The sequence below is a fragment of the Cyprinus carpio genome, chromosome B22 (genome assembly GCF_018340385.1).
Source record: "Cyprinus carpio isolate SPL01 chromosome B22, ASM1834038v1, whole genome shotgun sequence".
NCBI lineage: Eukaryota > Metazoa > Chordata > Actinopteri > Cypriniformes > Cyprinidae > Cyprinus > Cyprinus carpio.
Genome location: NC_056618.1, coordinates 27,960,551 through 27,982,902, shown reverse-complemented (window position 1 = coordinate 27,982,902; position 22,352 = coordinate 27,960,551). Strand labels below are relative to the sequence as shown.

Here is a 22,352-nt window from a genome sequence, read left to right as displayed (position 1 = left end):
AACAAGAGGGCAAAAGTAGAAGGACTGAGACTGAAGTTAATTCAGACAGGGCCGACATGAAAACCACGGACAAAACCATGTAGGGCCCATATCTCAAGTCCATATCGTGTCCAAACTGGCCCCATCATGAAATGTTGGCTGGGATGAAGATGAGTGTGTCTCTCCACTGAACACTTTCCCAGAAAGATGCAATGTGTATAAAGGAATTGAGGAAAAACAGCCCAAGTTGTAATTTGAAGTTCTCCAGTGACATGACGTTTTTAGGTTGGTAATCTGGTAATTACAGTAACTCAAGCGTGACATGAACATACCATAAAATATTCAGTTCCACATGCATAAAACACAAGAATATTTATGTTGGCCACACTAACACAAACTGAAAAACTTGTAAATGTTTGACATAATCATTATATCGGCGTTCTTATGCACTATTATGTGATGTTTTGTAGTAGAAATAATGTGAGTAGTGCATTCAATGAGAATTCCAAAAAAAAAGTGCACTTTTAAATACCCGGATGATAAACTTAAATAACCAAAAAAAAATGAAGTGTGGAATGTTGGACACTTAATGCACTCAACTGTCGCAGCTTTGATTATGTAGCAAAGGGGGAGGGGCTATCAGACTCCAATTATTAATGAAAAAAAACCTTATAAAATTCATACGCTACATGGCTGAGTACATAGTGCATACAGTATATAATGTATAAGTGCATATGTTGCGTCATTTAGGACACAGTTATAGTCTTAATTAAAAAAAAAAAAAACTGATTGTTTCCACAGTTATTAACACTATATCACATTTTAATTCTTTTTTTTAAATAGTTAACACTTCTGCCAGGTTGTTTGCGCTCTAAAAGACTTCTAGAAAACACAAGTTGCCGTCTTTTAATGTAGTTTTCCAGCATCTACCAGCAGGGGTTCAGAGGAACCGTAACCAAAAAAACACTTTAAACATCTGACCTCCAGGTACAGAGCTTGAGGAAGTGATGTAAATTTTGACATCATCTTTCTCCTGATCGCTGTGATCCATTTTCCTATATTTTTTCTTGTTTTGGCAACTCGTGGAAAAAAAAATTTGGAAAGTCGTGGAAATGATAACAATAATAATAACATGTATATAGCAATAAATAAATAAATCATGCAAAACAAAAGCTCATTCATCAGAACTTTGCCGTACGTTACTGTGCCGTACTGCTATGACTACTTCCGCTGCATTGAAACCCCGGATAAGGGAGACAACAGCCTACTTTCGGTTGCGTACAATATATGTTATTGATTAACCATGATCACCAGGTATGTTTATGACTTTTAACGACATCTGTTTACCCCAAACACGTAATACTCCCACATATCTGAACCTACCGCGATATGTGTAAAGAGACTTAATATAGTTTGCGTGCTCGCATTTGCATCTGGCACTTCGTTTTATCTTCTTTCAAAATGGCATAATTGATCGATAAATCTATTTGTTTCGTTTGTGCTACGTTTGTGCTAATTTGTGCCGCAAAAACGAATGTTTGTGCTGGTTTGATGTTTGAGATATTAAACATTCTTTTTTCGACCGTGTGACGTCACTCTCCATCCTATGTTGCCCAAATCGCTCCAAACCAGCGCAGTTTCCTTTGTGCTCGTTTTGTGCCCGTTTGTGCCGTTAAATCAAACATTGTATCTATTTTCCTTCCGTAGATATAACCAAAATATTTTCGGAGGCCGTGACGTCACTCTCCACCCCAGTTCCTCTAAATTGCACATAACTGTTTGTGCTCGATTTGTGCCGGACGGTTTGTGCCGTTAAAATTTACATTGTATCTATTTCCCGTCCTCAAAAATAACCAAATACAAAACGGGCCAGTGACGTCACTCTCCACCCCATGCAATCTAAATCATTCCAAAACGGTGCCGGACACCTGTCAGACACCTTCAACATTTCACATTATAACAGTTTATACTCTATAGTTTAGAAGATGGTAATAAAATATGACAAGAACTCATACCGTTTTAAACTGTGTCAGAACAAACTAATCTTGATAATGTTAGATAGCTTTGATAGAAAGGTATGTAATGGATTACGATCAACCAAAAATTATACAGACAGCTGTTAGTATGACAGTATTTACACAACTATCAATACTTAGTCATGCCTCCCTTAGCCTTAATGACTGTCTGTAGTCTCCTGGGTATGTTCATGCAAACAGCAAATAAATTTAGGGGCAACCTGCTTAAAACAGTCCCATTAGACGCCATTATAGAAGGCCCAGATGGGATATCTGCCGGATTGCAGGTCACATAGTTTGATATTGTAATGGGAGTGGTGTATTTATTGGGATAACTTAGTTTAATTGAGACATGTGAGTTGGCTGTTGAGTGGGATAAATTACATTGATTGTGTGAACTCACTGTAAACCAGCATCCATAAATCTGAAACGCTCTTTTCGGTGTCCACCTTCTTCACCTTACACTCGCCATGTTTTTTATATCCTACCTATCTATCACCGTGACTAAATAAAGCATTGCAAATCATTTTAACTTAAGTGTCAGCGTAATGCCAATAGAACAGGTCAACAGCCTTCTGGAGAACACGTGTACCGACCATATTAAGTTCAATTGTATTTTGTTTGCGTCCCACCCGCGCCACGCCCACGTCCAGTGTAGACACAGTGTAGGTTAAAAGGTTACTCCATCCCAAAATGAAAGTTGTCATTAATCATTTACCCCGATATGCGTTCCAAACCCAAGAAAGCTTTGACTCATCTTGAAACACACTTTAAGATATTTTGAGTTTAGACATTGAAGGCTTGCTGACTGTCCATAGACTGCCAAATAGTTAAATAACAGTGTCAGGTCCAGGAGAGAGCATAGAAAGTATCGTCAGAATAGTCCATCTGCTATCAGTGATTCAACCCGCAGCGTTATGAGGCTTTATTGAGAATACTTTTTTGTATCATCAAAGACAACAAGAACAACTTTATCCAACAATTCACTCTCCTCTGCGTCTCTCCAAATCAGCGTGGCATCATCTTAGCAATTCTGAGCAGCACCCATGAATGGCGATGCGCGCTTCGTCTCAGTCACCATTAAATGGGGATACACGCTTTTATGTGTAGGCCTAATGCTCTCATTTTAAGAAGCAAACAGCGCATCGGCGCAGCGTGGCTGACACTGAAGAGCATACACCATCTGTGTACAGCTCAGATTTGAAACCTTAGCACTCACGCTGATTTGCGAGACACAGAAGAGAGAGGAATTGTTGAATAAAGTCATTATTTTTGTTTCTTTCGTGTACAAAAGTATTCTTGTTACTTCATAGCGCTACGGTTGAATCACTGATGGCAGATGGACTATTCTGAGTAGCATTCTTTATATTTTCCTGAACTTTTGACAACCGCTATTTATTTTGGCAGCCCTATGGAACAGTCACAAGCCACCGGTTTTTCATCCAAAATATCTTAAATTGTGGTTCCAAGGCCGAATGAAGCTTTTACTGGCTTGGAACTACATGGGGGGTAGAGTTGGATTAATGACTAATTTGAATTTTTGCAGTGGAAAATGACCCAATATCGTAATGTCGCTTTCTGATGCTGTGTTTGAATTTTCATGCCACATTAGTTGAAATAAGCGCAGGCCAATTTTTTTTGTATGGCTGGTGTTGTATTGAGGATGGGTTAAGATCAGCACTTTTAATACTTTTAAGTAAAACTGGTATTTCTCTCGCAGGCCTGCTATTGAGGAACCCTGGGTTAAGATCACCACTTTTAATACTTTTTGGTATAAATGTCTAATATATTGTTGTATATTGTTAAGTGAATGGAAATATTTGCTAATTTGTTTGATTCGTATTGACAAGTTATTTAAACAAAACTAACGAAAATCCCAGTTAATACACTAATTATAGGAAATACAATGCCTGAAAAAAAAGGTCACCATTCGGATTTAAATAAGCATATACTGAAGAATTTAAGAATTATTGCAGTGATTAATATGTTTCTGGCATGTTATACGTTTTAAAATAAGTCTTTTATTGTTTGAAAAAAAAGGTCACCATTCGGAGTTTGAATTTTGCACAGTGTGGTGATTGAGTAATCAGAGTCAGAGGATTAAGCATTATGGTGCGATTTTCCGGTTTTTTCTTTCTCTTTACAGGTGTTGCAAACTCTTACGTGCAAAGAAGATGCATGAAGTTGCAGAGACTAAAGTCTCAGAATCCAGGAGATATTCTTTATAAAGGTAAAGGTCAGCCGCGCCCTCCTAAAAGCGACGTGTACTATGCGCCCCCCATCTCTGCGTCTTTATGTGGGAAAGTTTGCCTGCCTTGCTCCCAAATGTTCCAGGCAGAGAAAGAAAGGCGTGCCCTTTTATTCTCCGGCTGTTGAAGCTTTGTTTTACCGTTGTGAAAGCCGAAGCTACTTTGTTTTGGCCTTCAAAAGAGGTTTAGCAACTAGAAATCAGTGTTAAGTGGTGTATTTACAGCACTGTTCCAGAACAGTTCAACCCAAATACTCAGATGTGTGCAGCGTATTTTACAGAGGACAAGGACTGTTTCCTGTGAGAGTAGCTTACAATGCCGGTGTCTCTTTCTATAAAGTGGGGCAGTTCCAACTTTGCAAGGACAATCTGGCACTTCTGGCTCACAGCCTGTAAGTATGTATTCATATTTAAAGGATTTGCCACTGATGATTCAAACTCACGTTTGCTCAAGCAGCGCTTGTTGTTTGTTGTTTCTCCGATCACAAATGCAGACATGGTTTTAATCTGGCACACGGTACTTAATCGCAAATGTCGCATGCGTAAAAACACAGTATAAGTCATTATAATCAGTAATTATGTCCCCCACTGGATGCAACAAATGCCTCGTTTGTAATGGGTTTTATTGGTTTTGTCTCTGTTTATTTTATTGGTTTGGGCTCGTCGTGCTGGGAGATGATATCACAGTATGGTGAGGGGTGTAACATTTCCGTCACACGCTTGAGGTATTCAGCCAATCACAATGTTTATTGGTTTGGGCTCTTTAGAGGCGATGGAAGCTTTGTAAAATCGATCGTCGTTTCAGAAAGGCGGTGGCATAGGGAGAAACAATTTATGCAGAGTGTGTGGGAAAATAGTGTGTTTTTTGGACAGCAAACCGCATGAACACATTGCATTACACAAAATAATGTTCTTTTTAGCAACATCATATGACTTCTTTAATTGCTTATTAATTACACATGAAATTTGGCTGTAATCTGTTTGAACACACTGTAATATTTTAAGGCCAATATTTTTTTATGTTATTTTTTTTGTTTTTTTTTTTTTTTGGGTTTTTTATTTTTTTTGTTATTTTTTTTATTAATATGGATTTTTTATTTTCAGATCTTTTATTAATATGTAAATATTAATATTTTAATAAAGTGATAAATAATAACTAAACCTGCCTGTTAGGTGGCAGTAAATGTCTTAAAGGGGTCATATGATGCTTTTTTAAAGATCATTATTTTGTGTATTTAATGTAACAGAATATGTTGACATGCTTTAATGTTCAAAAAACGCATTATTTTTCAAATACTGTACATTATTGTGGAGTCCTCTATGCCCGCCCTCTCTCTCAAAAGCCGCGTCGTTTCTACAAAGTCCCTCCTTCTGACAAGCACAGTCTGCTCTGATTGGCCAAACTTGTTGAGTGCATTGTGATTGGCTGAACATCATAACCTTTTCGTCAATGTAATGGCCCCGCTTTCCATAAATAGCGAGCTTCATCTTTCTAAAATAAGGAAATAAACATAGTTAATATTGTCTTTAGTTTTACCATCAGTTCCAAGCCTGAAGGAGGAACAGAGTCACTTGACGAGACACAGTGATGGAAGCTCTCCTGTGTTTTGCAGTACACAAACCACGCGAATGGTTAAGACGGCTGGCGCCACTGTGTGACCTGTCTCTCTCTCTCTCTCTCTCACCGCTACACACAGGCCATAAAGCGTAGCAGGTGTATTGCAGTCCTTCTGCCAAATGTCGCAGAAGCTAACAAAACAGCATACTTGCAGTACGGCTTCAGTTCCAGAAGCGTACAGATTATGCACCGTAACAAAAGTCAGGCCACTTCCTATCTACTATAGTTCAGAAAAATTGCATACATAAAATGCATTGCTGTTCTATTTATGTAGAAATAATCATACAAGATTCCTAAATGCATCTCTCTTTTTGGGAAACCAGAAAATAAAGATGCTTTTTTTTGCCTAGATGCCACATCTCTCCCTGAAACTTATAGCTGCAACGCATAAATCTTGATTCACTAGGCTCCTTAACAGAAAGCAAGTAGCTCTGCTCATAATCTTGTCGGCCAAGGGGTTGCGGTTGCAGGGGTGGGGTGTGGAGTGCTCCACCACCACCTCCCATCGAACCATATGCTTTCTAATGCCCTCTATCTGCACGTTGTCTACCATTTTTCTACCTGCACGTTGTCTGTTTTCTCTTTGCTCTGCGATGTATTTTTCACTGCCTGAGAACATGTGTGTGGTGTGTGAGGAGTATTGTTTGTAAGTAATGAAGGAGTTTCTTTTTGTCTGAACGGTAAGTTTCTATTACTCATGTTATTTCATTCCAATAAGATATGAATTGATTTTATAGAACACAATAATGAAATCATAGAAATTTATTTTCATGTTTATGTATTGACAGCAATGCAACTTATTTATTAGAAGAAAAAAGGCAGTAGTAAGGAAGTTGTTAAGACATTGATAAATCCAATAAGTTTTTGATCATTAATTTTATTAAGCTACTAAATTTTTTTTTGTTGTTGTTTTGCACAAAGAAAACAAAAACAACGACTTCATTCAACAATTTTATCCTCCAAGTCCACCATCCTCTGCCATTATTGAGAGTACCATGACATATGCGTGTGCATTCCTCTGCTCATAAACGTAAAGGTGCAGTACATGTGTGTTCTGATTTAGTTGAACAATTTTATCCTCCAACGTTAGGTTGCAGTGAATGTGTGTTATAATTTGTTAGCAAATAGTTATAAATTATTGGTAAAGAATGAATTTTTTGCTAATTGTTAATGTTAATGCATTAAAGTTGATGTTTGTTAGTTTTTGATTATTAAAGCATAAAAATACCATAATATGTTTGCAGATATTTTTGAACTTGCTAAGTTAATAACATGCTTGTTTATCTGAAAAACAATGCCTCGAATCAGTACAGTCAAAATGTGCGGATTTCAGGCTGGAATGTGATCTTTGTTTTGGTTTGTGAAGCCGCCCACTGGTTACCCAGTGTATTTGGCTTTGGTTGCCAGTTGGCGGAAAACACAGCATATTTCATTATATTCATTGTCAAGTGCGCTCGTTCCTGTTTGTGTCGTCAACCTGCGTGTGCGACAAGTCTGAGGAGGAGTGGCCGGGTGAAAAAAAACTCTCTCCAATATTTTGAATTTGGACTGAAATACCTAGTACCTAGTAACTAAGGTTACTAAGGAGACCTTATTTGTAATGTTTCTTTTTTGTTTTTTTTTGTTTGTTTTGTTTGTTTACTTTATAAATTTTTGTGTATTGCTTTATTTATTTAAATGTACAGTTATTTTTGTCATAAGAAAGAAGTTATTAAACCTGTTATACTGTGGCAACCCTTTTTTTCCAACTAAATTTCAAAACCGCGATAAAAGGTTAAGCAATTATCGCAACATGGAAATCTGATACTGTCACATGCCTACAGTGTAGACAGCTTCATTGATTACAGCGGGAGTTGTTTTGAAAGTGCTTAAACTTGCACTAGACTGAAGTCAGTGATAATATTATTTAATGTTCTTTACTAGCGTTCTGTATATAGAATAGTAGTAAACATTTGAAGTGGATCAAAAAAGTTTATCAAAGTTGTCCTTTTTTTTTTTTTTTTTTTTTAATTTAACTTCAGTGAAATGTTTTGATCCACTTCAGATATTGACTACTGTATAATTTATTGGCTGTTTGAGTAACCGTTGAAATGAAAGCAGTATAATTAGTAACTTAAAATGATTTTCTTAAATTGTGGTCACATTAAATACAAATTCATTTTTATGTCACCGTTGAAATGTATTGCAAAGTATGTTTTATGTCCTCCAACAGAGCAGGTCACCAAAAGGCATCACACAGAATGTGTTTTTGCTTTGAAAATTGCAAGACGCGGCAATGGAAGTTGCAAAAAAACTTAAGGTCTCTTCTTTTAAAGAACTTTTAAACTTCTTGACTTGAGTGCCTGTTTTGAGAGGTTGCTTGCTGCAGAGCCAAATTCTTTTAAAGAACTTTTAGGTAATGGGTGGAGATAGACACCTAACCACAGGCCTAATCCTACCTAACCCCTGTGCTTTCACCCTATTGCCCACTCATTAGTTCCACAGACGTGGAGCTGGAGGCTGTTTGGCTCTGCAGTGAGCAGTACTTTCCCATTTTTAGAATGCAGTGTCATGCTCGGGATACTGCAAAAACCATGAGATGTGAGTGCAACGGTAGTGCAGTGGAGTGGAAAAGCATGTGAAAACTAATGACACAGCTTAATATACTAAAACAACAACCAGGGAAAATCTACCTTTTGGATGATATTTTTTAAATTAAATTTTTATTAACTTGTGTTGATCTTAATGACGAGCACTTACGCAGAAGCACACCAGGAGCATGTGACAGCCGTGTCAGAAGATGTGACTATGAGCAGATATATTAGGTGAGCACAGTGGCCAATCAACGATATTTAGGAATCCACTCAGCAGCGCTTTGGGGTCATATGACATTGCTAAAAAGAACATTATTTTGTGTATTTAGTGTAATGCAATGTGTTCATGAGGTTCAAAAAACACATTATTTTCCACATAATGTACATTATTGTTCTAACCTCTATGCCCCATGCTTTCTGGCTGAAGGCGTCTATTTTTACAAAAGCTCATTGTTCTGAAAAGACGTGTGTGCTCTGATTGAAAGCCAGCTATGCTTTTTCAGTGTGTTTGTGATTGGCTGAATGCCTCAAAGGCGTGTGGCCCGCGAAATGTATGCCTTACATATGCTGTGATGCAGTGTGTCCCAGTACGTGACAAGACAAAAGGCAATAGAACCCATTGCATTAGTTGGTATTTGTTTGCATCCAGTGGGGGACATAATTACTGATTATAATGGCTTAAACTGTGTTTTTACTGGCATCGTTGCACATGGCATGCGTGAAACATAAAACCATATCACTGCTATTTGTGATCGGAGAAACAACAAACAACAAGCGCTGCTCTTAGCTGCTTAAAACATGAGTTTGAATCATCAGTGGCAAATTCTTTACATATGAAAACGTACTTACAGGCTGTGAGCCAGAAGTGCCAGACTGTCCTTGCAAGGGTGCTGAACTACGCCCCTTTATACAAAGAGAGACACCGGCATTGTGAAAGCTATACTCTCACCCAGGGAACGAGTCCTTGTCCTCCGTAAAATCGCTGCGCACATCTGAATATTTGGGTTGAACTGTTCTTGGAACGGTGTTGAACCACCTGATTTCTGAATTGTGTCTCTCCTCTTTGGAAAGGCCAAAAAAGTATTTTTGGCTTTCCACAGAAACACGAAATATCTTCACAACTTGGTGGTGGCAGCAACGGTGAAAATAAGTATGCCTTCTTTCTTTCGTCCCGTCCATTTAGGAGGCGTTATGCAAATCTCCCACATAGTGGCGTAGAGATGTGGAGAGCGTGTTTAAGCGAGCCATTTAGGAGGGGCATGGATAAATCTTAATTTTATAAAAGATATACTCTCTTTGGATTTGAGACTTTAGAGTCTTTGCAACTTTACAGATCTTCTTTTTGCACCAGGAAAACATAACACTCCAAAGAGAAAGAGTGAAAAATTTCATCGCATCACATGATCCCTTTAAGTTCTGGCAGGAAATGCTGGAATCATCTCATTTTTTACAATTTACGATTTACCAACTGCACGTTATTGAAGTCAATGCTGACAACCCTACTTCTAAGACAACCGCACCATAATCAACATGGATATTTTTAATGCTTAACATGGCTTATTCATTAAGACAGTGATATTAAAATATTAAACTCTGCAGAAGAGCCTACAATATGAAGACAACATGCTAAATTTTATGTAAAGCGTTTACCTCCCACTGTAAAAGTGGTAACGTGCAATTATGTTAAATATCTATTTCTACCTGCAATTACCCTTAAATTTAGTTTTGTTGGTGTAACCTAACATTTATAATGTTAAAAAACATTTTTGAAATAAAATGAATTAATTTAGATGTTACCACATGAAGCGTATTTTTAGATTATTATAACATATGCTTAATGTGGCTTATTGCATTAACACATTAAAAGATTAAATTTAATATAGCCAGACCTTGATGATGCAAACTATGTTTTTGTGCACTGGTCTGCTGCTAAACCCCTACTCTAACAAGGACCTTTTTTCAAGGAAATGGCAAGCCAGGACCTTTTTCAAATGGCAAACGCTTTAGAGGATCAGAACACATTTCTCCGGAGCACAATTTTACAAGACTATCCAATTTAGCTCTTCCGAGTACTTCGAATACCTGTGCTCGCAACATCGACATTAAAACTGCAGTGAAAGACTTTTAATTAGTGATGCTTATGTAGGCCAGTGTGAACTGAGATGAGATTTTTGCATTGTCTTGTGCTTGCACGAACAAGTATACCTTGCCAATTTAAATATGCAAGCACAAAAAGACACGAAAGAGCTTAAATAAGCACTGTGTTCTGTTTTTGTGCTTTCACGCAGAGAGGTGTGTCTTGCCAATTTAAATATTCAGTTATTAGAGTTTTACTTTTTTAGTGATTGAAGTGTCTAATAGATATGGATACTGGGTATAGTTTGAATTTTTTATGTGATTGGTAGGGATTGGGGCAGGTACTTTTCAGATTTTGGTAGCCCAAAAATTAATTTATTTAGCCCACATAAAAAATATCTTTTTTTTAAATATAGACAATCAGATTTATGACCCATTTTAAGAGCTGCACAAGTAAAATGAATAGTATGAGTGAGGCTGGACAATGTTTATGGTAACATATAGTATTGAGCCAAAAAATTACATGATTTACAGTTCAGATAGGTTTTCACAAAAAAAAAAAAAAAAACTTATACAACAGCATTTCAGCCATTAGACCATTTTTATGAAAACTGATAAATCAAGCATATAAATTGTCAATTTAAAATGTATAAATAGTACTATCCTAATTGTTTAGATTTTTAGAAGGCAGATCAACTTTCTCATTTACAACTCTCTATGTTTGTTGCGTAAAAACATGATTTGATATGTGTATTTATCTGACTATAAACAGCAAGAAATGCAAATTCATTCTCTGCCACGAGGTGGCGCTTTAGGAGCACTAAAATATTGCAGTTTCCCCGGTAACGGCTGTACACAAAGCAGCTCCGCACTCATAAATGCTGCTTTATCAGAAATTGTAGGTAAATTAAATTAAAATAAGAGATTGCCCGTCGGGCAGAGTGGTGATACATTTTGGTAGCCCGACTGGAAAACCGGAATGTCGGGCTAGCGATTTTGCGAGCCCTGAAATAAAAAAACTGTGGTTATGTCTTAAGTGAACATAAACCGTTAAGAAAGAAATCGGATGTGTATAGACATGTGCCGGTATTCGGTAATGCCATATATCACGGCAATGAATATGCACGTTACTGTGAATAATTATATATTACAAATTATTCAGAATTTGGGATGCATTTTAAGAATACTTTTCCCACTACAACATGCCCTAGAATTGTTTTGATTCTTTATTGTTCATTCACACTTAGCATTAGGGCTTCATTAGTTAACATTAGTTAATTCATTAGTTAACATAAACTGCCAATGAAAAATTCTTCTGAACATTAATTAATCTTAGGTATTCCAATATTTAATATCACGTTGTTAAAATCGAAAGTTGCAACTGTGTTATTTAATGAGCTAACATGAACTAAGACATATTTTAAAAAAAAGATTAATAACTTCTGTAGCAAATGTAGCTGTTGTTCATTGTGAATGTTAATGCATTAACTAAGGTTAACTAATGAGATCTTATTGTAAAGTGATACCTATTGTTCTTTATAGTTCTTTTGCACTTTAATCTGTGTAAAACGTTTAACTTTATATATTTTTCTGTATTGCATTATTGTATAGTTATTTTTGTTATAAAAAAAAAGTTATTAAATCTGTTGTACTGTATTATGACCACTTTTTTTAAACTAAATTTCAATACCGTGGTAATACTGTATACCGTGATAAAAGCATTGGCAATTAATCGCAACATGAAAATTTGATACTGGCATATCCCTAGATGTGTATCATTATATTGTGTCTCTTAAGGGGTCTCAAAATTGTGTGGTACTCCACTGTTTTACATCAAATTACTGCGAGAGCAATAGAGTAGACAACTCTGTAAGCTTTTGAATGGCTGTCACAAGACTTTGATGTCATACACCGATCGGTCTGTACAGTGTCAAGTCGAATCAAGGGACTTTGGTCGAACACAACTTAAGAAATGTAAGATGATAAATGTGGGGCGAGTCCAATAATTGCATTAAGATCTTTTTTTCCATAACTAATTAATTAGATTAATGCATTAAATTGACAGCCCTACTTTTAACCCTAACTGATGCAGTGTGTAACTTTTCATTTCTTAATCAACCATATTCAACACGCACCTACAACATTATTTTAGGATAACAATTGGACCCAGTACATGAAGCATTGTACTCTAATTATAGTTGTTTCAGAAGTCCAATCTGAATGAAAATGCTTTATTGCACAAAACTTCGTCAACTTCTAATATGGAGCGAAAATAGATAAATATTAAGTCTGCATTTTAAAACAAAGAAAGGGAGAATGGTTACCCGCAAAAACAGTGGGAAACTCTGTATATTCGTGAAGTGTGCACATATCAAAAGATCAAATCTGATTTGAAGCTTGTGACATATAAACGCACACATCAACTATTTAACAATCATTTATTTAGCATTCATGTAAACACTATGTTTGGATTCATCAGTGGGAATGATTTAATTCCAATTAAATGTTTATTTAGATTTGATGTAAAATTTGCCTTGATCTTTTGGGAATATAAGAGGTCTTTGTACCATTAAAAGCGTCCTGCAAGTTTCATAGCTTAAGGCGTCCTCCCCATTATAAACGAGACATTTATTTAATCAAGCTCTAAATACAGCTCGTTCTGGATCCATGGTAAGAAGTGACGCCACGGTCGATGAAGTGGCGTTCAAACCATTTGCATATGACCGCCTTCCAGCACAAAGACAACCACGCTCATTTCAGATCGTTGTCGCGCCCGTAGCGCCTCCACAAGTGTTCAGTCGACGGACAGCAAGTGGGTCTGTGTACAGGAAAATTACAATGCCACGCGAGTATGGCGCTTATTTCCCTGTCAAATGTCGAGCGCGCGTATTGTAAGCGAAGTACATTAATATAATGTCGCGAAGCCTAATCTCTGTGCTCGCGTAGCGGGAACTGGGTGCACGCTCTCAGATACTACGTTGCTCTTGTAAGAATTTTCTCTGGGCTCGGGCTCAGAGAGTATACCTGCACTTAAACCGTGTTCAGTGCAATCGCTGATCCTCTCCTCTTAAAGCTTAAAGTAAGCGTGTATGTGATTAGACTGTGTCCCGTGCGTTAGCGCAAGCATGGCCAGAAATACTCTTCTCTTGATTTCTTTCTCTTTGCTCTTGGCATAAAACGCTGTCAAAAGCGGCAACAACCAATCAGAAATAGGCTTCAGCGATTGACCAATGAAAGCGCGACATCGCATACATGGAATCACCGGCTACTAAACAGTTCGCTCAATCCACAAATGTTCTGGCTGGGGGTGTTAATAATTGAATCATAGGCACTGTCGTTAGCCAATCATAACAGTGAACTCTTAAAGGGGAAACAACCCAAAAACAGACTGTTTGAATCAAAGGATGAGAAACAGGGTGGGAAAATGTAATAATTCACTACATTTTAAAAGTTTTTTTTTTTTTTTTAACTATAGTAATACTATAATTGCACCTAGGGAACCATAATAATAAAATAAAAAAAACCATGTCATGACCCCTTTAAAACAAAAAGTGTCCATGTAAACGTAGCTAGTGGTTCAGTGAGCATGAGGAGTCATTTTCACACATGAATTGGCCACCACACAGTCCTGAGCTTAACCCTTTTGAAAGTCTTTAGGATGTGCTGGAGTCGACTTTACAGAGTGGCTTGACTCTCTCATACAAGATCTCAGCCAATAATAATGCCACTTTTGATGGAGATAAATGTTGTGATATTGCATAACATTGTTGAAACAATGCCACAACAAAAGCACAATATTGTCAAAGCTAAAGGGGTTCCAACTAACTAAGTGTGCAAATTTTTCTTCGACTCCAGCACATCATAAAGACTTTCAATTGGATAAAGTTTGCAGGTCTCTGTGGTGGCCAATCTTTCACAACTGAAGCCTGATAAAATTTGGTATTGTCATCCTGGAGACACAAATACGTCTTCTGACATGGTTGTTTGAGAAATAGAAATATAAGCACTACATCAGTTAGAGTTAAAATAATCATTGCCAAACTTACAACATGCCAGAAACATATTAATCATTGCAATAATGATTCAGTCCTAAAATCTCAAGTATTTGCTTAATTAAATCAGATGACAAGTTTTTAATTTATTTATTTCAGACAGGATTTTAATTAAAGGTATCATGAGAATAGAAATATAACAGTATTGCAATTTGTAAGCTCTTCAGAAAGATAAAGTAATGGTTTTCATCACACTTGACGATAGATAGATAGATAGATAGATAGATAGATAGATAGATAGATAGATAGATAGATAGATAGATAGATAGATAGATAGATAGATAGATTGATTGATTGATTGATTGATTCTCTGTATATAAAGGACATGAGTGATTGTGAGCCTAACAGGAGGCTTATTGGTTAATGTTAATAAGAGTTAAGATATCTAAAAAGTTTAGAAATTGAGAAATAACATTAAGTTAAGAATGATAATGTGAGTAATGTGTTTTTTGTTTAGAAGTGAGACTCTGCTGATATGGGGAGAATAAACACTATTTGCATATTTAATAATTGTGTAATTATCATTCATTTGAAAATGTGTGTTATGAAGAAGAAAGAACAGACATATTGTTGTTGTGGTTATAGATTTTTTATTATTAATAATTATTTGTTAGTGAATATTTATTTAATGAGTGTTGTGTGTGTTATTAAAGAACTTTGTGAATTAAAGAACTTGCCAAACACCTCGTCTTGGATGTACACATCAGTAGGAAATTTCATTTCAATTTAATTCAAGTAGAAGACTAACATGTTTTATGAAACCAAACCTCGCTCTTACTCTAAGTGATATGAGTTAAGGTGTATCGTCAGAATTTCCCAGAATTTTAGTTTTTTTGGTTTTTGTTTTTTAGGTTGGTATAATCAAGCTTACTATAAAATCTGGATATTATGGGTGTATTTGGTGTATATGTTGAGTCAGAAAGTATTTCTAGCCAGCATGCACCTCGTGGTGATCATGTGATCATCTCAGACGAGGTTATTGCTAGTGTGGTGATCTGCTGGTTTAGCAACAAGAAATTAATAGAAATTATTTCTGTTTCTAGATCCTACTTCATCTGTGTGTTTGCAGTGCTGATACACAAAGGTGAGCATATGAATGACATATTTAATATTCATGTAAAACATTTACTGGATTGTAATATTTCTAGATTTCTTATGGTTTTGTTTTGTTTATACCTTGGAAAAGGTTTTAAACAAGTTAATACCTGTTTTAGAAATTCTAGCAAAATGTGTCAAGTATATTTTGTATTTCAAATTTAACTTATGTTTTTTGCCATGAAATGCCAAATGATCTGGCATGTCATTAAAGCAAACAAACAAAAAAATGTGTATGAATGTTATATTGTGTGTTAACAGTTACAGTTTGTGTGATTTCAGTCTCTCTGCAGCTCACAGTAGAGGGTTTTAATGGAGGTTCTGTTGTCCTGCCGTGTTCTTCAACTCGGCATGGTTATAAACCTCAAGACATTGAAGTGTTTTGGAGACACAATGGCAGCAAGATTGTGTTTGATATAATCAAGGGTAAATATTTAGTAGAGCAACAGGAGCCACGGTACAAGAACAGAACTTTCCCTGAAGAGTATAAGAGAGGAAACTTCAACATCAGACTCACTGCTCTCAATCACGCTGATGCAGGAGAATACACCTGTCTCATCGCACACTCATCTGAACATAATACTGTGGAGCTGATCATCAAAGGTGTGTAGTAATGGTTAATTGATATATTTATAAAAAAATAAAGTTTGCTCGTAATGTTCTGTTCAGTCTGAATGCTGCTGTATAAACATTAGACAAATCTGTTGCATTTGTCACATTGCAGCAATCTCTTTCTTTCTTTCATTCTGTCTCTTTCTTTCTTTACAGAGCCAACAACAGAAAGTGGAACTAAATCAGCTGGTCAAGAAACCCAAAAACCAGAAACAGATGTGGTGACATCATCATCTTTGCTCTGGGTTTACATTACAGTAGCTGTATTAATATTAATTATGCTTATAGCCTGTTTCATCTATAGAAAAAAAATTCAAGCTGCTTTATTCTCTCCTGTCTTGACTGAAGATAAAGAACAGACAGAAACAAATGTGTAAAAGTTTCAAAAGGTATTTTACCTAAATTGTTACAGCTTTCATTGTTTCATTCTGGTGTCAGAGACACTGTTTTGTGCATTTATATTCTTGCTGTTTGAACTTCCTTGCTCTTATTGTATAACAGAATTAGGGGTGAGCCCGAATAGTCGACGATTCTTTGTTTTGATTCGAGGAGCCCGATTTACCGGAAGTTCTAAGCAGCTGTGCATTATTTATTTTTTCCTTCTTGTTTTCTCGTTATAACGACTTAATTTTCTCGTGATCTCGACATAACGAGTTGTTTTCTCATTATAACAACTTAATTTTCTCGTTATCTCGACATAACCAAAGTTGTTTTCTCGTTATAACGACGTATACTACGGGCCCGTTAAATGCTTGAATCTGATTGGCTGACGAACGTTCTGAGAAAATTATTTTCAGGGAAACGCACGGCGAACGTAGTTCCAGGCAGCTCTCCTGACCGCATTGCAGTTCCATATCACTTCGCATAGTAAAACCGTAAAAACGGTCACGTATAGTTTGCACAAAAAGGTGTTGTCAGGGCTGCACTGGTGGTTTTTGTAAGTTGGTGTTTTTGTTGTTTAGACTTTAAGGTTTAGCATGTTTTTGGGTGCTGTTTAGTTTCGGAGCTGTTTAGAGATGCATAGAGGTAGTTTTCTCTCTTTCTCTCTCTGTGTGTGTCTCTGTCTCTCTCGCTCTCTTTCTAATAACTTCATTAATAACTGCAGGAGAATGCTATCAACGGCTCAAGCCTCCGTTACCAGTTTAAAATGACGTTTTGGTAACGTTACTAGCAAAAGAGACATTGGATGAGATGATGAAAGAAATAATCCTACTCACAATAGCGATTTAAGTACAAAAACCGGACGAATCCCTTTAAATATATCATCTGATCGATGTCTTGAGGTGTGGTAACCGTAGTATAAGCGGAATAATTGACCTCGGGTGTGCATTATGTTTCTAATAATTCAACGGCCCGTCGTCAATTATTCCTTAGGCTAATCTATTTTAATTATAGTTATTTAGTTTTTATCGTTGTTTTTTTATAGTTATAGTTGTTTTATTTTTTTGTGATATAGTTATAATGACAGTTTTTTTTTTTTTTTTTTTTTTGTTTGTTTTTTGTTTTATCTAGTTTTTTTAAAATTTTTGTTTGATCTGATGGACAACCGGGCGCTCTTACTGTAGCTTTTATTTCAGAAAATTTAGCTTCGCCTAGTAATAACGTCTACAATACATAAACAAAGGCTGATCAATCGCTGTTGATTTTTCCAGAGACAGTACACCAGACTTTCTGTTTTTGTAATTAATGTTTAAATGGTCAAAGCAACACCGCAAACACAGGCGGAGCGCCTTCAGAAGGATTCAGAACTATTCCAAGATCTTTTAGAGCTGATTGGATTAAACTTACTTTTGATTTTCCCTTTATTTGAAATAAAATTATATATAATTTGTAATTTTTAGTAGTAATTATATGCTGTGACAGATATCATGTGCGTTACAAGCTTCTGTTTGAAAAGAGCGTTCATTTGTACGCGTTGTAAATGTGTTTATGTGTGTGTAGAAAACAAAAGATTACAACACTATATAACAACACTGAATTAAATTAGCCTATACACTTTACATATACATCACATTTCTCATCAATAAGATTAATAATAAGGAAAAGAGGCACATCACAATAGCCTACGTCGTTAAATCCCGTCCTGATGTAGATAAACAGAACATCCCCGCTTATTATCTACAATCATGTATCTCAAAGAAGCACAAATAAAGATATAGGTGCAAACAGAATACAGTGACGTCAACCTTGGTTTTGATAAGCAGTTATTTTATGACACAGAACGCGTGTAACCCAGACAGCAACAGTGTTGGCCCACATCTGGCCCGTGTGAAATCCATGCGGGCCGGATCTGGGCCGAAACTGCTTGCTGTTAGGGAACTCATGCATCTAGCAAGAACTTAATATACAAAGTAGTCATATTGATTCAAGCATTTAACATTTTTGAATTAATTAAATGTCAATAATGAACAATACTGCACAAATTATAGCAATCACGAGAAAGGTCCTATTCTATCCCAAACGCGTTCAGTAAAGTGGATATACAGTAGGCCTATACAACACCCCATCAGTTATATTCAGGTCTGCCACCTTTTGGCGCAGTTTTGTAATTTCTTAGAGAACAACTTTTGTTATGTCGAGATAACGAGAAAATTAAGTCGTTATAACGAGAAAACAAGAAGGAAAAAAATGATAATGCATGGCCGCTTAGAACTTCCGTATGATTCACTACCAAACTCACAGTCAAATATTCGCGGGGTGTTATGATTATGCCATTTTGACTATATGGGGGAGCTCAAATGTCTGATTTCACATAGAACTACCGTTTTCCCAATAAATTCATATACAGCCTATTATGATAAAGCTGTAAATAAGAATCTGAAAAGAAAGAAGCTTAAAAAAAAATTTAAAGCGCGTGAATAAATCCAACCACCCCTATAGATTTGTTTCACTTTCCATAATCCCTGACCGACAGAGGAGCATCTTGGTGGCAGGGATTTAAAACTTTAACAAGACTCAAACTGACACAGACAGACGTTTTTGTTTTATTTCTTTCAGGTAGGGTACACGTGATTTCAAAATATTATAGCCGGTTTATATATATCGTGAATATATAATTTACCTGATATAAGATTCATTTGGTTGATTCAAGCGCTTCATTGTGATTATCTCTTCTATTTAGCGCGCAGCGCGAGCAGGACAAAAAACAATGTAGAATATTAATAAATATGACTGGGACTTTCATAAACATACCATTATAATAAAACGTTAAACGTGATTTTTTAGAGTTTAGCTGACGTGTTTCTACATGTTGTTGCGTGAAGAATGCGTCCACAAAATGAGTTCTTTCAGAGCTGTGCAGACACGTTCATGTGCATTCGGGCCCTTTTTGCAGATTGCCTATAAGCCCTGATATAAACGTTATGTTGTATAAAAAACGAAGCGTATTTTATATGAAATGATGAGTTTAATCCCATTGATAAAACACTTGCTATTAAATGCGTCACTTTACTGGTAATCTATAGCTTGCGCAGCTCAAAAGAGAAATGTAGAACATTAATAACTACTGTCATATAGGCTAACGTTATATTGAGAGCACTACTGTAAAAAAAAAAAATTGTGACCTGTTAATAAGCCGCCTTTCCACTGTCTCCGACGAACGACAAGCGACAGACCGGCAGTCATTCATTTCCAATGGAAAGTAGTGCGGGATCTGCGCAGAGTTCCGATTATATGCGTATGCGGAAATTTCGGATCCGATTTGAGCCTCGGATACGTTCAAATATTTGAACTTCTGCGACTAGACCGTATGCGAACGCCCGGCGGATGTGTTGTATTCTAATCAAAACTTTCCACTAGAGGGAGGAATGCGACAATCGTGTCCGAATGGCGTGTGCAGTGGAAAGGCGGCTTTCGCTGACGTTTAGTGTTACCTATCTTTTAATCAAAACATAAACGATTATTTACCCCGTTTGTATCTGCGAGGTGTTCGTTACACATTTTCCCTGTGTGTTAACATCAGTAATTATGGCTGTCGAATGTCTGACTTGACTCAATGTATTTTGCCCTGCCCCCAAACATGAGTCGGCTATTAGCTGAATATTGGCAAGATTCGAATATTCCGATTCAACTATGAAAAATCTTAGTTGGGGACACCCCTAAACAGAATATGATCTTGAAACAGGAATTTTGTTTAAAATTTAAGGATGAATGATTTTGATAGTGTTAGTGCCTTAACAATTGTTTCTGTTCCATAAGTTTTCTTTTCTTTGTGTTTGATGTTTTTTGTTGTTTTTTTTTTTTTATTTAATTTATAAACTTATCGTTTTTTGTACTGTATTGTTTGTATTTCCATGTTGTTTTAAATCAACTCTCTCTCTCTCTCTCTCTCTCTCTCTCTCTCTCTCTCTCTCTCTCTCTCTCTGTGTGTGTGTGTGTGTGTCCATTCAAATCATTTCAAATAAAGCTTTTTAGCATGACTAGTATTGCCAAAGCATCAGCCATTACAGGAACATACAACGAATAAAAATACACATAAACAAAATAAAAATATGTAATTATTGTATGTTGCTGGAGTTTTCTCCCAAAATAAGTCAAAAATTGGAGTACTGTCTTCTGGATGGTGATTTAGTGGCATCTTTATAGTGAGCACTAATGTACATGTTCTGCGTCTGGCATTTCAGGACTTGAGCATAGTATGAACTGGGGTAATATTTTTATGTGATTAATTAAGTACAGGTGCATCTCAATAAATTAGAATGTCTTGGAAAAGTTCATTTATTTCAGTAATTCAACTCAATGAAATTCGTGTATTAAATAAATTCAATGCAAACAGACTGAAGTAGTTTAAGTCTTTGGTTCTTTTAATTGTGATGATTTTGGCTCACATTTAACAAAAACCCACCAATTCACCTTCTCAACAAATTAGAATATGGTGACATGCCAATCAGCTAATCAACTCAAAACACCTTCAAAGGTTTCCTGAGCGTTCAAAATGGTCTCTCAGTTTGGTTCACTAGGCTACACAATCATGGGGAAGACTGCTGATCTGACAGTTGTCCAGAAGACAATCATTGACACCCTTCACGAGGAGGGTAAGCCACAAACATTCATTGCCAAAGAAGCTGGCTGTTCACAGAGTGCTGTATCCAAGCATATTAACAAAGTTGAGTGGAAAGAAAAAGTGTGGAAGAAAAAGATGCACAACCAACCGAGAGAACCGCAGCCTTATGAGGATTGTCAAGCAAAATTGATTCAAGAATTTGAGTGAACTTCACAAGGAATGGACTGAGGCTGGGGTCAAGGCATCAAGAGCCACCACACAATTTGGCTACAGTTGTCGTATTCCTCTTGTTAAGCCACTCCTGAACCACAGACAAGGCATCTTACCTGGGCTAAGGAGAAGAAGAACTGGACTGTTGCCCAGTGGTCCAAAGTCCTCTTTTCAGATGAGAGCAAGTTTTGTACTTCATTTGGAAACCAAGGTCCTAGAGTCTGGAGGAAGGGTGGAGAAGCTCATAGCCCAAGTTGCTTGAAGTCCAGTGTTAAGTTTCTACAGTCTGTGATGATTTGAGGTGCAATGTCATCTGCTGGTGTTGGTCCATTGTGTTTTTTGAAAACCAACGTCACTGCACCCGTTTGCCAAGAAATTTTGGAGCACTTCGTGCTTCCTTCTGCTGACCAGCTTGTTGAAGATGCTGATTTCATTTTCCAGCAGGATTTGGCACCTGCCCACACTGCCAGAAGCACCAAAAAGTTGGTTAAATGACCATGGTGTTGGTGTACTTGGCTGGCCAGCAAACTCACCAGACCTGAACCCCAGAGAGAGAATCTATGGGGTATTGTCAAGAGGAAAATGAGAAACAAGAGACCAAAAAATGCAGATGAGCTGAAGGCCACTGTCAAAGAAACCCGGGCTTCCATACCACCTCAGCAGTGACACAAACTGATCACCTCCATGCCACCGAATTGAGGCAGTAATTAAAGCAAAAGGAGCCCCTACCAAGTATTGCGTACATGTACAGTAAATGAACATACTTTCCAGAAGGCCAACAATTCATTAAAATGTTTTTTTTTAATTTTTTTTTTTTTTATTGGTCTTATGAAGTATTCTAATTTGTTGAGATAGTGAATTGGTGGGTTTTT

At 36.7% G+C, this 22,352-nt stretch overlaps 1 protein-coding gene across 1 annotated transcript; it reads left to right on the top strand.

Annotated features, from left to right (window-relative positions):
* The first annotated feature begins 1,221 nt into the window (after window positions 1-1,221).
* LOC109092282 (CD276 antigen homolog) lies at window positions 1,222-16,970 on the top strand. Its single transcript, XM_042749799.1, has 4 exons — window positions 1,222-1,293; window positions 15,605-15,645; window positions 15,939-16,259; window positions 16,425-16,970. Exons 1-4 carry the CDS (start codon window positions 1,283-1,285, stop codon window positions 16,643-16,645), a joined length of 594 nt encoding a protein of 197 aa, XP_042605733.1. The 5' UTR covers window positions 1,222-1,282; the 3' UTR covers window positions 16,646-16,970.
* Window positions 16,971-22,352: the final 5,382 nt, after the last annotated feature.

Excerpts from the sequence above, each read along its gene's own strand:
- LOC109092282 (XM_042749799.1), top strand. Across the intron at positions 15,646-15,938 it reads TGCAGTGCTGATACACAAAG|TCTCTCTGCAGCTCACAGTA; the intron begins GTGAGCATATGA and ends GTGTGATTTCAG. Across the intron at positions 16,260-16,424 it reads TGTGGAGCTGATCATCAAAG|AGCCAACAACAGAAAGTGGA; the intron begins GTGTGTAGTAAT and ends CTTTCTTTACAG.